Source organism: Rana temporaria, chromosome 3 (genome assembly GCF_905171775.1).
Source record: "Rana temporaria chromosome 3, aRanTem1.1, whole genome shotgun sequence".
In the NCBI taxonomy this organism is placed as follows: Eukaryota; Metazoa; Chordata; class Amphibia; order Anura; family Ranidae; genus Rana; species Rana temporaria.
The window spans coordinates 382,391,002-382,404,997 of NC_053491.1; the positions used below are offsets into that span (position 1 = coordinate 382,391,002).

General features: G+C 40.1%; 1 protein-coding gene across 1 annotated transcript in view; it reads left to right on the top strand.

Moving 5' to 3' along the window:
- Positions 1-13,996, top strand: part of NUP205 (nucleoporin 205) — a 117,781-nt gene that overhangs the window by 34,094 nt on the left and 69,691 nt on the right. The window contains 5 exon segments of the mRNA XM_040345676.1: positions 1,107-1,244; positions 1,928-2,078; positions 4,650-4,855; positions 5,224-5,406; positions 8,191-8,241. Coding sequence (XP_040201610.1) covers positions 1,107-1,244; positions 1,928-2,078; positions 4,650-4,855; positions 5,224-5,406; positions 8,191-8,241 — 729 coding nt within the window.

Consider the following 13,996-nt stretch of genomic DNA (forward strand, 5'->3'; position numbering starts at 1 on the left):
AGTTCATATATATGTTTATCAACTTCAAAATAATATGCTGTGCACACCTCCACCAGCTGTTATGCCTGCTCACTTCAACATTGAGCCAAAAAAGCTCTGAATGAAATCTCTGCTCCAGCCTGTTGTTCAATATTGATATCTCTCTTAGACAACTCGCAAACAAGATTTCCTATCGGGATATGGTTTGTGATCGTGCAAATACAAAACTAACTTAGTGCTCTCCATTTCACTCATTTATTCCAACCTCCCCATAAAACATTGCAGTTGCAAGAGTAAAAAGATAAAATCGCTTATCACAGTATTACAAGACATCCGCTTGCTCACCACTTGGATGGAGTGACGTCACGGGTTTGGGCCGAGCCCGTGACGTCACACCATCAGAGTGGTGAGCGAGCGGACGTCTTGTAATACTGTGTGCACAGCATATTATATTCAAGAATTTTGGTAAAAGCATAGTGGTGGAATATTTGTTCACAGCAATCGAGAAATCACTTTATTTTATTTGTTGTATGGAAATGTAATGTTTTTATATATTTACGGTGTTCCATGGTATATCTAATGCCTTGGAAATTCTTTTGAATTTTTTTTGTACTCTTCTCCTGACTGATACCTTTTTACAATGAGATCCCTCTGATGATTTGGAAGCTCTCTGCAGACCATGGCTTTTTCTGTGAATGCAACTAAGAAAATGTCAGGAAAGACCTACTAGAACAGCTGAACTTTATTTGGGGTTAATCAGGGAAACTGTAAATGATTTCAGGTGTGTACTGACTCCTATGTAACATAAGTTTGAATGTGATTGCTTAATTCTGAACACAGCTACATCCCCAGTTATAGGAGGGTGTGCACACTAATGCAATCACATTTTATTTTTTTATTTCCCCCCCCTAAAAGATTTAAGTTTGTTTATCAATTAAGTTGGACAGTTTATATGTCACGTTAAGGGTGCAAAATGTTTTGAAATGATTTAACTTTGTCTCATTTTTTTACATCATAGAAACCTGACATTTTAACAGGGGTGTGTGGACTTTCTATATCCATTTTGTTTGTGTGTGTGTGTGTGTATATATATAATGTGTCTATTCTTCTTTTTTTTTTTTTTTCAGATTAGTGAGCTGTACACGAAAGACCCCTTCAATCTTGAACTGGCTCTAGAATATTGGTGTCCAGCCGAACCACTCCAAAGCACTTCTTTGATGGGGTCGTATCTTGGGGTTCCTCATCAAAGACCACCTCAACGTCAGGTACATCACCATTTTTTAAATATTAGGTTGACATTGACTGACTTAAAGTGGTTCTTCAATCTGTTTGAGAAAAAAAATAGTCAGCAGCTACAAATACTGGTGAAGTCCCTATGGATCTCCATGCCGACCTTTCAAAACCTCATAACCAGATAAAAAAATAAGAGGCCGGACAGGAATGGCATAAAGCTAAACTTCCCCTTTAGAATAAGCTTTTAATCTTTAAAAGTCGGTCTGTATCGTGCACCATTAGTTGATTATTTTCAGATGGTGTGGGGGGTGTAAGGGAGGTTAAGTTGCATTTCATTGATTTGTGAGCCAGAGATAACTGAGTAGCCTATAGGGGGTATTCCAAATGATGCAAGACCACCTGCCCACTTTAGTTTTGTTTTTGTGTTGTTTTTTGTTTTTTTTACAGAAGTTTAATTTCTGTTAACAATTCCTGAGGGAAATGGTGTACCACTGCAATAAACTTTGTCTATTGGAGGAGGCATTGCATATCTCTTTGTGGGCTGCTTGTTTCTGGTCTGTGACATCAAGAGTAGTGGGTCATTGTGACAGCCAATTTAGTATGGCAGACCCTATTTTCGCTAATGATAAGTTTTATATTGCTATTTTTTAGATATGTACCTTTTTGTTCAGGCGTCCAACATGTCATACAGATTTAAATTGCACTTTCCATGCAGGTGCTGTTGTCCAAATTTGTGAGACAGATGAGCGATTTGTTACCACCCACTCTGTACATACCATACTTGAAGATGCTACAAGGGCTTGCCAGTGGTCCACGCTCTTCTCACTACTGCTTCAGCTTCCTCAAAGTCAATGGTAGCAGCCACGGTGAGTGCATACATGGTTTTTACATGTATATGGTATTTATAATGATGTTGCTTAACCACTTATGGACCGCCCGGCATCATTATACAGCAGTACTTTGAAGAGGAGTATCGTTATGGCAGCAGCTAGCTACCATAACCCCAGTATCCTCTCCAAGAGTAGGCGGTCTGCTTTTTTAGATAAAAGTTTTTTGTTTGTTTTTTTGCGACCGATTCGCCACGAGAACGCTCTTATCGGCAGGGGGGGGGGGCTCCTGCTGCTGCTCTCTGGAGCCGCCATCGGAGGTGATCGAATCCTTCTCCATGGTAGGTATGGAGCTGAATAAGGGGGAGATGGCCCCCACCTGGCTCCAAACCAATGCAGGGCAGAAGCCACGTCAAAACGTCACTTCCGCCCATAGCTCTTAAAGCAACTCTTTCTTTTCTTTTTTTTTCTTTGTGTAAATATGCCATCTGAGGTCTTTTTGACCCGAGATCTCATATTTAAGAGGTCCTGTCATGCTTTTTTTTTTTTCTATTACAAGGGATGTTTACATTTTTTTTTTTTTTTAACCACTTCAATACCAGGCACTTATACAACTTCATGCCCAAGCCAATTTTCAGCTTTCAGCGCTGTCGCAATTTGAATGACAATTGCGCGGTCATGCTACACTGTACCCAAACAAATCTTTTATTATTTTGTTCCCATAAATAGAGCTTTCTTTTGGTGGTATTTGATGGTATTTTTTGCGCAACAAATAAAAAAAGAGCGAACATTTTGGAAAAAACAACATTTTCTTTGTTTCTGTGAATTTTTTTTTGTAAATAAGTACCTTTTCTTTTTCAATAACGGGCACTGATATGGCTGCACAGATGGGCACTTATGGGTGGCACTGATGACACTGGTGGGTGGCATTGCTGGGCATCACAAATTTTGTTTGTGCCATGATGGTGCCAGTCAGTGCCTATTTGTGGGCACTGATTGGCATATGTTATGCATACATTTGTACATGTGAATGGCCATGGGGACTTACCTGGCCATCCACATTTTGGTTGCTTCCCTGATGGTCCTGGGCGGCATCCTGGTGGTCCAGTGTGGGCATCCGAGGGGGGGCTGTTCTGATAAACAATCAGCGCAAACCCCCACTTCAGGAGAGCCGCCGATCGTCTCTCCTCGCGTCTGTCAGACGATCAACGGCTCTTCCTGTTTACATCGTTATCAGCTGTGATTGAAAGCGGCTGATCACGTGGTAAAGAGCCTCTGCCGGAGGATCTTTACTGAGATCGGTGTTACGGTGCGTCAGACTGACACACCACACCACCGATCGCCGATTTTTTTAAACGCACCCCGTCCTGCTGAGCTCACGTGCAGAAGCAAACGCATACGTGAGTAGCACCCGCATATGAAAACGGTGTTTAAACCACACATGTCTGTAACTCAAAACATACAACCTGTAGTATTTTTATTTTTTTTAAACGTCACGATTTTTAAGGGTAAAAGTTTGCCGCCATTCCACGAGCGGGCACAACTTTGAAGCGTGACATGTTGGGTATCAATTTACTGAGCGTAACATTATCTTTCACAATATAAAAAAACTGAACTAACTTTACTGTTTTTATTTATTTATTTTATTCAAAAAAGTGTATTTAAAAAAAAAAAAAGTGTGCTTGTAAGACCACTGTGCAAATACGATATGACAGAGTATTGCAAGGACCGCTATTTTATTCTCCAGCGTGTTAGAATTTTTTTTTAGGTTCCAAGTAATTTTCTAGCAAAACAAAATGTTTTAACTTGTAAACGCAAAGTTTGAAAAATAGGCCCAGTCTTAAAGTGGTTGAGAGTGTGTCTGGTTTTCTGCGACTGTTATGCTTAAAGAATAGAAGGTAATGGCCTTTGTCCACAGAAACAAATAAAAAACTTGGATGGAACAGTCAAATTTAACTTTGAGTTTCAGCTAAATACTTTCCAGGTGCAACATAAGATAGTCTTTAAGCCCTGTACACACGATCAGTGTTTTTAAATTTTTCTTATGGATAAAAAAACGATCGTCTGTGGGGAAGTCCATCCGTCAAAAATCCACGCATGCTCAGAATCAAGTCGACGCATGCTCGGAAGCATTGAACTTCATTTTTCTCAGCGCGTCGTAGTGTTTTACGTCACCGCGTTGGACACAATCGGATTTTTGACCAATGGTGTGTTGTAGGCAAGACTGATGAAAGTCCGCTTCATTGGATATCCGATGAAAAAAATCGATCGGATTAGATTCCATCAGATATCCGATCGTGTGTACAGGGCTGTACTGCTTTGTTTTTTTTATCAGCCACAGCCAGTTAATTTTCTTTAGAAAGCAGTCACAACCCGAGTAGAAAAGCCTGTCCCTGGCCAGCATGCTACAGAGAAGGATCCTTGATCTGTGTGTGGAAGCGGCGGCCTCTCTGATATAATTTTTGGTCGGATAGACCCAGAGCTTTCCAAAAAGAAAAATTGATGCTCCCTTTAGAGGTCATGATTGCACCCTGTATTAAATGTTTCTTTGTTTAAAAAAAAAAAAAAAGCTACAAGCAATTGTTTTACAAAGTTTTGATTCAACCTCAGCAGAGAACTTGCAGGGAGCAGGTGGCAGTCCTGTATCCTGGGATCACTTTTTTCATTCACTCGGACTGTACCATGAGCATTTACGGAAGGACCTACCCAACCCAGACAGTCTTCACCTGCGCCACCCACCGCTTAGGGGAATCACCCAGCGTGAAATGGATGGACTTATCGCATGCCTGCAGCTCACCACCACCGTCATTGAATGGGTAAAACTTGTTTTTTTTTGTTTTTTTTTTAAATGAGCGTTGTCCGCTAAATTTGTCAGTTATTGCTAACCTTTTTATGTACATGTGTATTTAAAGTAAACTGGATTTTATATAGATTTCCTTCTGCCACCCTATGTTGTTTAGCATAAAGTCCCTGCTTTTCATGCTTTTGTGCATTTTTCAGCTTACATTGTGATTTGTGGGGCGTCAGACAATATCCTTTAGAAATGCATTGAGGGTTATTGTGTGGCAGAAGTTTAGTGCTTTTTTGGCCAGAGTTGCTTGTGCCTATTGCAAAGTCTGTTTCAGGTTGTATTGGTATGTACATTTAGCTGTGCCATGTTTTGACTGTTTGTAATTCTAATCAGAGTGAGAGTGCCCGCCTGGCTCTTTGTGAGCATGCCCAGTGGACACCGGTAGTCGTGATCCTGGGATTGCTGCAGTGCAGTATCCCTCCTGTTCTGAAAGCTGAGCTGCTGAATACACTGGCTGCATTTGGGAAGTCTCCAGAAATCGCCGCTGCTCTCTGGCAGTCCCTGGAATACACTCAGGTAAGTCTTCTAAAACTTCCTGGGAGTGGCTTGCCTTTGTCATTTTGTATGTTATTTGAATAAATGTATCACAGAGACAGAAACTGTGCTTGTGAAGAAAATTTTTATTAAAGAGGAAGTAAACCCTCTCTTAAAAAAAAAAAAAAAACCCTGCAAGACAAAGGCATAATGACACCTCCTCTGTCACTGCCATGATACCCGGAGAGACTTCCAGGTATTGCTGCTCCCGCGCTGTGACTGGCCGGTGCAGCGATGATGTCACTCCCGCGAATGCGTGTGGGAGCCGCCACTAATGGCATGATGCCGTTGGTACCGGCACGCTCAGTGCGCCGTAGACATCGCTGCTGTCTTTCTTGGAAATATCTACTTAACCGTGTAGGTTAAGGAGATATTTTTTTTTTTTAAAGGTTTACAACCACTTTAAATGTACAACCAAAGCTGAAAACGCAGAGATATTAATTCTAGTAACCACAACATGCATTTACAGTTGTGTTCAAAAATAATAGCAGTGTGTTTTAAAAAAAAGTTGAGTAAAGCTCAAAATCCTTATAATGGCTTTTATATCCATACACACACAAATGCCATGGGAACACTGCACAGTCTATTCCAAATCAAAACATGAAGAACAATGTTTCATATCTGTTGTTACTTTACAGAAAGTGAAGAAAAGGGAATATTGGGCTACTCCAAAAAACATCAGTGTCTGTTTATTTCTTTACAAACTCAATCATTTACTATATGAACTGATAAATGATTGGAGATTTAGCTTTCCTGTGAATCTGTGAACTAATATTTAGTTGTATAAGCACTGTTACTGAGAACTGCTTCAGATCTGTGTTGCATGGAGTCGACCAACTTCTGGTGCCTGTGAACGGGTATTTCAGCCCAGAATGATTGTACTACATTCCACAATTCTTCTGCATTTCTTGGTTTTACCACAGAAACGGCATTTGTTGTTGTGTCGCTCTACAAGTTTTCTTTTGGATTAGGGTCCGGGGATTGGGCTGGCCACTTCATAACGTTAATCTTATTGGTCTGGAATCAAGATACAGTGGAACTTTTGTATTACAAGCATAATCTGTTCCAGGATAATGCTTGTAATCCAAAGCACTCGCATATCAAAGTGAGTTTTCCCATAGAATTCAATGGAAACTAAAATAATTAGTATCACATTGACTTCTATGACATGCAATACTGCATGTGGCCAGAGGGGGGGGGGGGCGGAGAGACGCTGTTTTTGGAAACCCACAGGAACAGAGTAGGAACGGAGTATTTCCGAGTGTTTTCCGAACGGCTCAGGTGCCCCCACACTCCTAGCCAAATGCGGTACTGCACACAGCAGAGGCTTGAATGCTGCTCATTTTGCGAGAAAGCACTCGCAAACCCAGTCAGGATTTTTTTTTAATAATATTAAAATATTGCGAAATATTTGTTAACCGTGTTACTCGCAATCCGAGGTTCCATTGTACTACTTGCCTACTGGTGTGTTTGGGGTCGTTGTCGTCATTTCGGCATATAGCAACATGACCTCTTCAAGTATTTTCATGTATTCAAACTGATCCATGATTCCTGGTATGCGATAAATCGGCCCAACACAATAGTATGAGAAACATCCCATATCATGATGCTTGCGCCACCATGCTTCTCGGTCTTCACAGTGCACTGTGGCTTGAATTCAGTGTTTGGGGGTCGTGTGACAAACTGTCTGCAGCCCACTAGACCCCCAAAATAACAATCTTGCTTTCATCAGTCCACAAAATCATGCGTCATTTCTCTTTAGGCCAGTGTGTTCTTTGGCAAATTGTAACCTCTTCAGTACATGTTTTTTTTTTTTTTTTTTTTTTTCAACGTAGGCGTCTTCTAATTATTACAGTACTCACAGGTAACTTCAGACCTTCTTTGATTACCCTGGAGCTGATCATTGACTGAATCTTTTTGAATCATTTTGGCTATTCTTCGAATAGTCGTTTTCCATTTTCTTCCACGTCTTCCTGTTTTTAGATGCCAATTTTAAAGCATTTGAGATCATTTTAGCTGAACATCCTATCAATTTCTGCACTTCTTTATATGTTTTTCCCTCGCCAATCAACTTTTTAATCCAAGTACAGTCTTCTTCTGAACAATGTCTAGAATGACCCATTTTACTACGATTTTTAAAGAGAAGTGTACTATACTCAGCATATGCAACATTTGCTGTCTTCGTCCCTAAATAAGGGCCACCTGTTTGACATCTGTTTTGTCACAGACTGATTTGACCTCACTGGATGAACTCCACACTGCTATTATTTTGAACACGCTTCTTTCAATTAACGATTCAATTACACAGAATCAGCAGCATGCATGTCATGACTGTTGGGTCTGTTGGTTTTCTATTACTCTACGCGCTAAATTGGATAGCTGTCAACAAAAAATAAAAAGTCCTGCAAAAAACAGAATAGTAGTCCTCTATAGAGTGTAACTCCAGCTCTCCGTTATAAATTCTGCACTTTAAATGGATGTAGAGAATACCGTAGGTAAACTGGTACAACTTATGTAGGAGAATTTGTTTAATCTCTGAGGATCACCTTAGTCACTTCACTGGGTATATGTGAGGGTTTACAATCACTTTAAGGCAAAAAGGGTGGGATTTTCTTGCACAAAATACCTTAGTTGGTAATGTTGTATTCTGTTGATTCATGTGAAGTGTGATGGTATTCATTATTATTATTACATTTTTTTTTTTTTTAATGATGCCTAACATCTATTTATCTTTTTTTTTTTTTTTCTTCTTCATAATTTTTTCAGATTTTGCAAACCGTCAGACCCCTTGGACAGAGACAGGGTGCTGGAATAGAGGTAATTATGGCTGTATTTCATGTGTGTCTGTGTAGCCATTGTTTTGTTTTATAATAAGCTTGTGAACTTTCAATCAGTCAGTGTTTACAGTCCAGCACTCCTATTGCTCTCAAACTAAAGCACTAAGTGATAAAATATCTAAACCTTCAAGCATGTTACCAAATGGGAAAAGCCCTGGCCCGGACGGTTTGACCAGCTCATACTATAAAAAATTTTCAGATATATTAATTCCCAAATTATGCTCTTATTTTAATGGCATTGGCGAAAAATGGGAGATGATGAAAGAGTCGTTGGAAGCGATTATATCAGTAATCCCCAAAGAGGGCAAGGATGATTCTTTATGCTCCAGTTATAGACCGATCTCCCTTTTAAACATTGATTTAAAAATCTTCTCCAAGATTCTTGCAATAAGGATGGAAAATGTGATGCAGGAAATGATACACACGGACCAGGTGGGATTCATTTTAGGTAGGCAAGGAAGGGACAATGGGATTAGAACCCTATTAGCGATAGAGGAGATTAGGAAAAGTGGAGCCCCAGGTCTACTCCTAGCCATAGATGCCGAAAAGGCCTTTGATAGGGTAGACTGGGGCTTCATGCAAAATACTTTAGAATCAATGGGCTTTGGCCCGAGATTGAGAGGATGGGTAAGAGCTTTATATAACAGACCGACAGCGAGAGTCAAAGTCAATGGGTGTTTATCAGAGCTGTTTGAAATGAAAAATGGCACCCGACAGGGATGCCCTTTATCACCCATGTTATTCACGTTAGCATTAGAACCCCTCCTAAGAACAATAAGACAAAATTCGGATATCGCGGGGTTAATATCCGGGGGCGAGGAACATAAGATTGCTGCTTATGCAGATGACATATTATTTTACGTTATGAACCCCAGGACCACGCTACCTAACCTGATGGAAATAATAAATGAGTATGGTAAATTATCCAATTTCAAAATTAACCCCGCGAAATCAGAAATTTTGAGTATTAACATTCAAAAAAAAGATAGAAGTGCCTTACAAAAAGATTTTAAGTTCGCCTGGAAAGAGGAATTAACATACCTGGGAATTAAGCTAGCAATCTCTAGAGAGAGCTTATATAAAATTAATTTTATGACGTTATTAAACGAGGTTAAAACCGAGTTAAATAGAATTGCTCCGGGGCAATTGTCCTGGACTGGAAGAATAAACATATATAAAATGACAATCTTGCCAAAGATACTTTACAAATTACAGATGCTTCCGATACCAATTCCCCAAACCTATTTTAAAAAATTACAATCACTCCTTGTAAGATTTATTTGGAGGGGGAAAAAACCACGGGTTAAAATGAATATACTGATTAAAGATAAATCACAGGGAGGGTTAGGGGCACCGGATATTAAAAAATATCACCAAGCAATTGTAATAACACGCCTCATGGATTGGGCAAGAAATAATACAGAAAAAAGGTGGGTACATTTAGAAATCACGACGAGTAAACTACCACTGGGAAAACTAATCTGGGTACCGGCACAGTATAGAGGAATTAATTTAGAAACGCACTATATTACGAGATATGCTTTAACTATATGGGATCAAATTCACAAAAAAAATAAATGGGAATATAACTCACCCCTACTCCCTTTAACGGATACACAGTATTTCTTACCAGGAGAAAAAAATAGGTTTGGAAAATGGATATTGCAAGAAAATATAAAATTAAAAGACGTTATGAGGTCTAACAGGCTTTTAACAATTCAGGAATTAAAAAATAAACAGGATATGATTCTTATTAATGAATGGCGCTATATACAATTAAAACATTTTTTTGATAGTCTTCCCCAACCAGTTAGAGCAGAAACAAATTTACTCCCTTTCGAAAATTTATGTGAAGGAAAAACGGAGAAGGGCATCATCTCTAAAATATATCAGATATTAAATGAAACAAAATCACAGAATGTTCTACCATATATCGCGAAGTGGGAGGAAGAGTTGGGATCCCGGGTAAATGATTTTGAGATCAATCAAATAATAACTAGGGTCCATGAAACCTCAATAAATAATGATACCAGGGAGCTAAACTATAAATGCTTGGTTCAATGGTACCTTACACCAGATAAATTACATAAAATTTCAAAATCTACCTCACAACAATGTTGGAGAGGGTGTGGTGAAGTGGGCTCAATGGCGCATGTTTGGTGGAAATGCACCAAAATAAAAACATATTGGAGGGAAATAAGGAAAAAGATCCAGGAAATTACAAATAATGACCTCCCAGATGACCCTTGGGTATGCGTATTACATGGATCACGAATTCCCACAAAACAATACTTGAAAACTTTGGTTCCACAACTCTTGAACGCAGCAAAACACCAGATAGCGCGTAATTGGAAGAAAAAAGAGAGCCCTTCCCTGCACGGGTGGTGTAACAGAGTGGAGGAAATTTATAATTTAGAACATCTAAGATTTAAAGATGAGGCGAACTGGGAAGAATTTGTAGAAAAATGGGAAAAATGGAAAAAATTTAAATACACAATAGGTTTCGCTGATGCTATGGATATCCAGTGAACTAGGGGGAGACAGGTATGTTTTATGTTTTATGTTTTTTGATTCTTTTCTTTGGGGTTTTTTTTTTTTTTTTTTTTTTTCTTTCTCCCCTTTTGGACACGACTTGGATAAGCACGTACTGATAGGATTGATGTGGGAGAGACCATCCGGGCCCAAGAGATTCCGGGAGGCCTCTCGCACACATACAAGCAAGAACCAGGGCGCAAGGGACAGTGATGTAATTAAGAAAGGGAAGCTTGGGTATAATATTGGCTCCGAAACTATCAAATTAATAAATAGATACTGGCAGGGAAAGATGAGGGAGGGGGGAGGGGGGGAGGGTTAGGATGGGTAGTTTTTTCCCATACAGATCTCCAGAGTGATGTAGTTTCTCTGAAAATTAAAGTGGAAATGGAAAGGGAGGGAAAGTAATTTTTTCCTTTTTGAAATATTTAAACGGAAAGAAAAGAAAGAAAGGGAAAAAAAAAAAAAAAAAAAAAAAAAAGGATAATATATATATATATATATATATATATATCAAATAAAAGATTACCACCCACTTATGATGCGATACCATAGAGGAGATGATATCGGCATGTGAAGTATGGGCCAAGAGTCTGGCCCCCTCCTCGCCTAAAAGATCCTTTTTATCTTTGGTGGAGTCTGAAGTGGAAAAAAAAAAAAAATAAAAAAAAAAAAATAAACCTTCAAGCAAAAAATCTCACAAATGACACAATGGAATTTTTCTTTCAATCATTTTTATTGATGTAAGAACATAGGGGGGAAAAAACACAGATCATTGTGTTATACATAGAGAAGGTATTGGTACACAAAAACAAAGAGGGGAACCTAGGATACATGGTATACAGACATGAAGTTACACCTTCCAAATACATTGGAATCTGCTGTTCTGTAATTTTACGTACAAATAAGACTGTGCATGTCGTAAAAAAGTCCACTTTAAGGGCCTGTTCACACCACATGGAGTCCAGTGTGTTTACATGGAAAGTAGGTTATGAGGTCTTTAATGGCATAGCTCACACCAGTGCTTGTAGTTCCAGAAAAAAAAAGTAGAACATGCTGCATTTTACCTGCACTGGACTGTACTGGAACGCTGTAAAAAGCATCAAATGCACTGGAATACACATGTCCTTATTTCAGTTTAATAAAAATAGAGCAGGAAAAACGCACATCCAGACTGAGTTTTTATGATGAGAACTGTGACCCTAAAACAATTCATCTTCCGAAAAAAATGTCTGAAAAGAAGTGCCCAGTGTAAGATGTGCTTTAAACAGTTTTCAGTTACTTCTCCGTGCCCTCCAACAATTGTGTCAATTCATCACGTGGGCTATTACTGCCAATACAGATTGGTTTTTAGAAGGCAATTGATATGCGTTAAGGACGGGATGTGTTGCCTCCTCACTACCTGTTTTAACTATCAAAATGCCGACCAAGCACATGACAACTATGTACATTGCATGTGGCTGTGGTGCAACCCCATTTATTTGTGTGGGTCGCATTCAGTTGTGGTACAGCCCATCAAATGCAATACACTACTTCAGGGTTTGACAAATTTGCTTGGAATCTAGGAGCCAGCTAAAAAAGTTAGGAGCCAGAAAACGCACCCCGTCCCGACGAGCTTGCGCGCAGAAGCGAACACATACGTGAGCAGCGCCCGCATATGTAAACGGTGTTCAAAATTTTTGTTTTTTTTTGCCCACCTTCGAAGCCAAGTCGCCAGAACGCTATTTCTAGTCGCCCTGGCAACCGGGATTTGTCAAGCCCTGCACTACTTTATTTTTACTGCGGCATGTGTACAGCCCTGAGCAGCTGTGTTTCTATGTTCAGATGGGTGTTTTGGGGCGGTTAAACCTGTGGCTCAATTTCCTGCTTTTACCGCCCCCTGGCAATTCATGTAAACAAGCCTGAAGAGATTTGGATTCTTCAGATGATTTTGACTGCTTATCTCCAGTTGGTCAAAACGGTTTTATTTGGTTCCACGCTTTACTCCTCTCTCCCCCTCCAATGTGCAGGCTCTCCTTCTCTTTCAAAAGCAACTCGCCAAAAATAAGAGAGATGCTCTTGGATTATAAAACATTTTAAAATTTTATTAAAAAGCAATATAAAAAAACTCATACCCAGCATTTTCTTTTTTCTTTTTTTTTTTATCTCCACTGCCTCCATCCATTGGGAGCAGATTTGTGTTGGACCTCTGCAGAGAGACCACAGAATAAAAAAAACTGTAAAACTTTGCATACATTTAAAGAGACCAGAACAAGGCACCAACATCTAGGTGTAGAGGATTAATGACAAGAAGAATAAAAGGGTTAAATGTATTAACTGCATATTATGGAACCATAGGGTAGTGCACAGTTCGTCAGGAATGCGGCTGGAAAGTGATTTTGGCTTGACAAATGGGCGGTTTTAGCCCTGAAATGTGTAGCCATGCCGCCTCTGTGTGACATGTGGTACCGAGTGCTGCATGGCTTGCCACAATGTTTTAGAAGCCTCCCAGCCACATCTTGCCCTGCTTGCATTTCGCACTGGATGACGGCATTGACACTACCTATGATTCTACAGACAGCTCTTCCCTGATGATTTGCAGTTTGTTCTTTTTACGCAGTGAGTGCATTTTAACCATTTTTTATTTTTGTTTTAATAACTTCTCTACACTTGGCTGTTGGTGCCCTCTTCTGTTTTCTTTACATGTGTGCAATATGTTACTCAAAATCATTATATAGGACAGGGGTCAGCAACCTTTTTCCACTTAAGGGCCAGATTCAATGTATGTGAATTGACAGTACAGGTTTGCCTCATTTTGAGGTGCTTAACTAATACAAAGCCAGTTCATCCTGAGGGAGTATGTACTGGGGATTCAGCTTTTACTGCCTCCTCCCCCATCCTGGCACCCATGGGTGGCTGACACCAGCCCTGCTAGCCAGCATTGTCTGGAGACGGGGTTCCTCCCTCTAGGGAAAATGGGGTATCCTCCCTTAGGGGAGATGGGTACCCCGTCCCAATGGGTGATGCGGTCCTTGTCCCGATGGGGGTCCCTGTCCCCAAGCGAGAAGGGGTGCCTGTCCCCCTATAGCAGTTCTGTCCCCTGCACCCCCCCCCCCCCCCACTATAGCATCCTCTGTCCCCCTGCACCCCCCCACTGTAGTGTCCTCTGTCCCCCACCCCACAAACGCATGCGGTTTAGGTAGAACTCTCCTACCTTACACCTT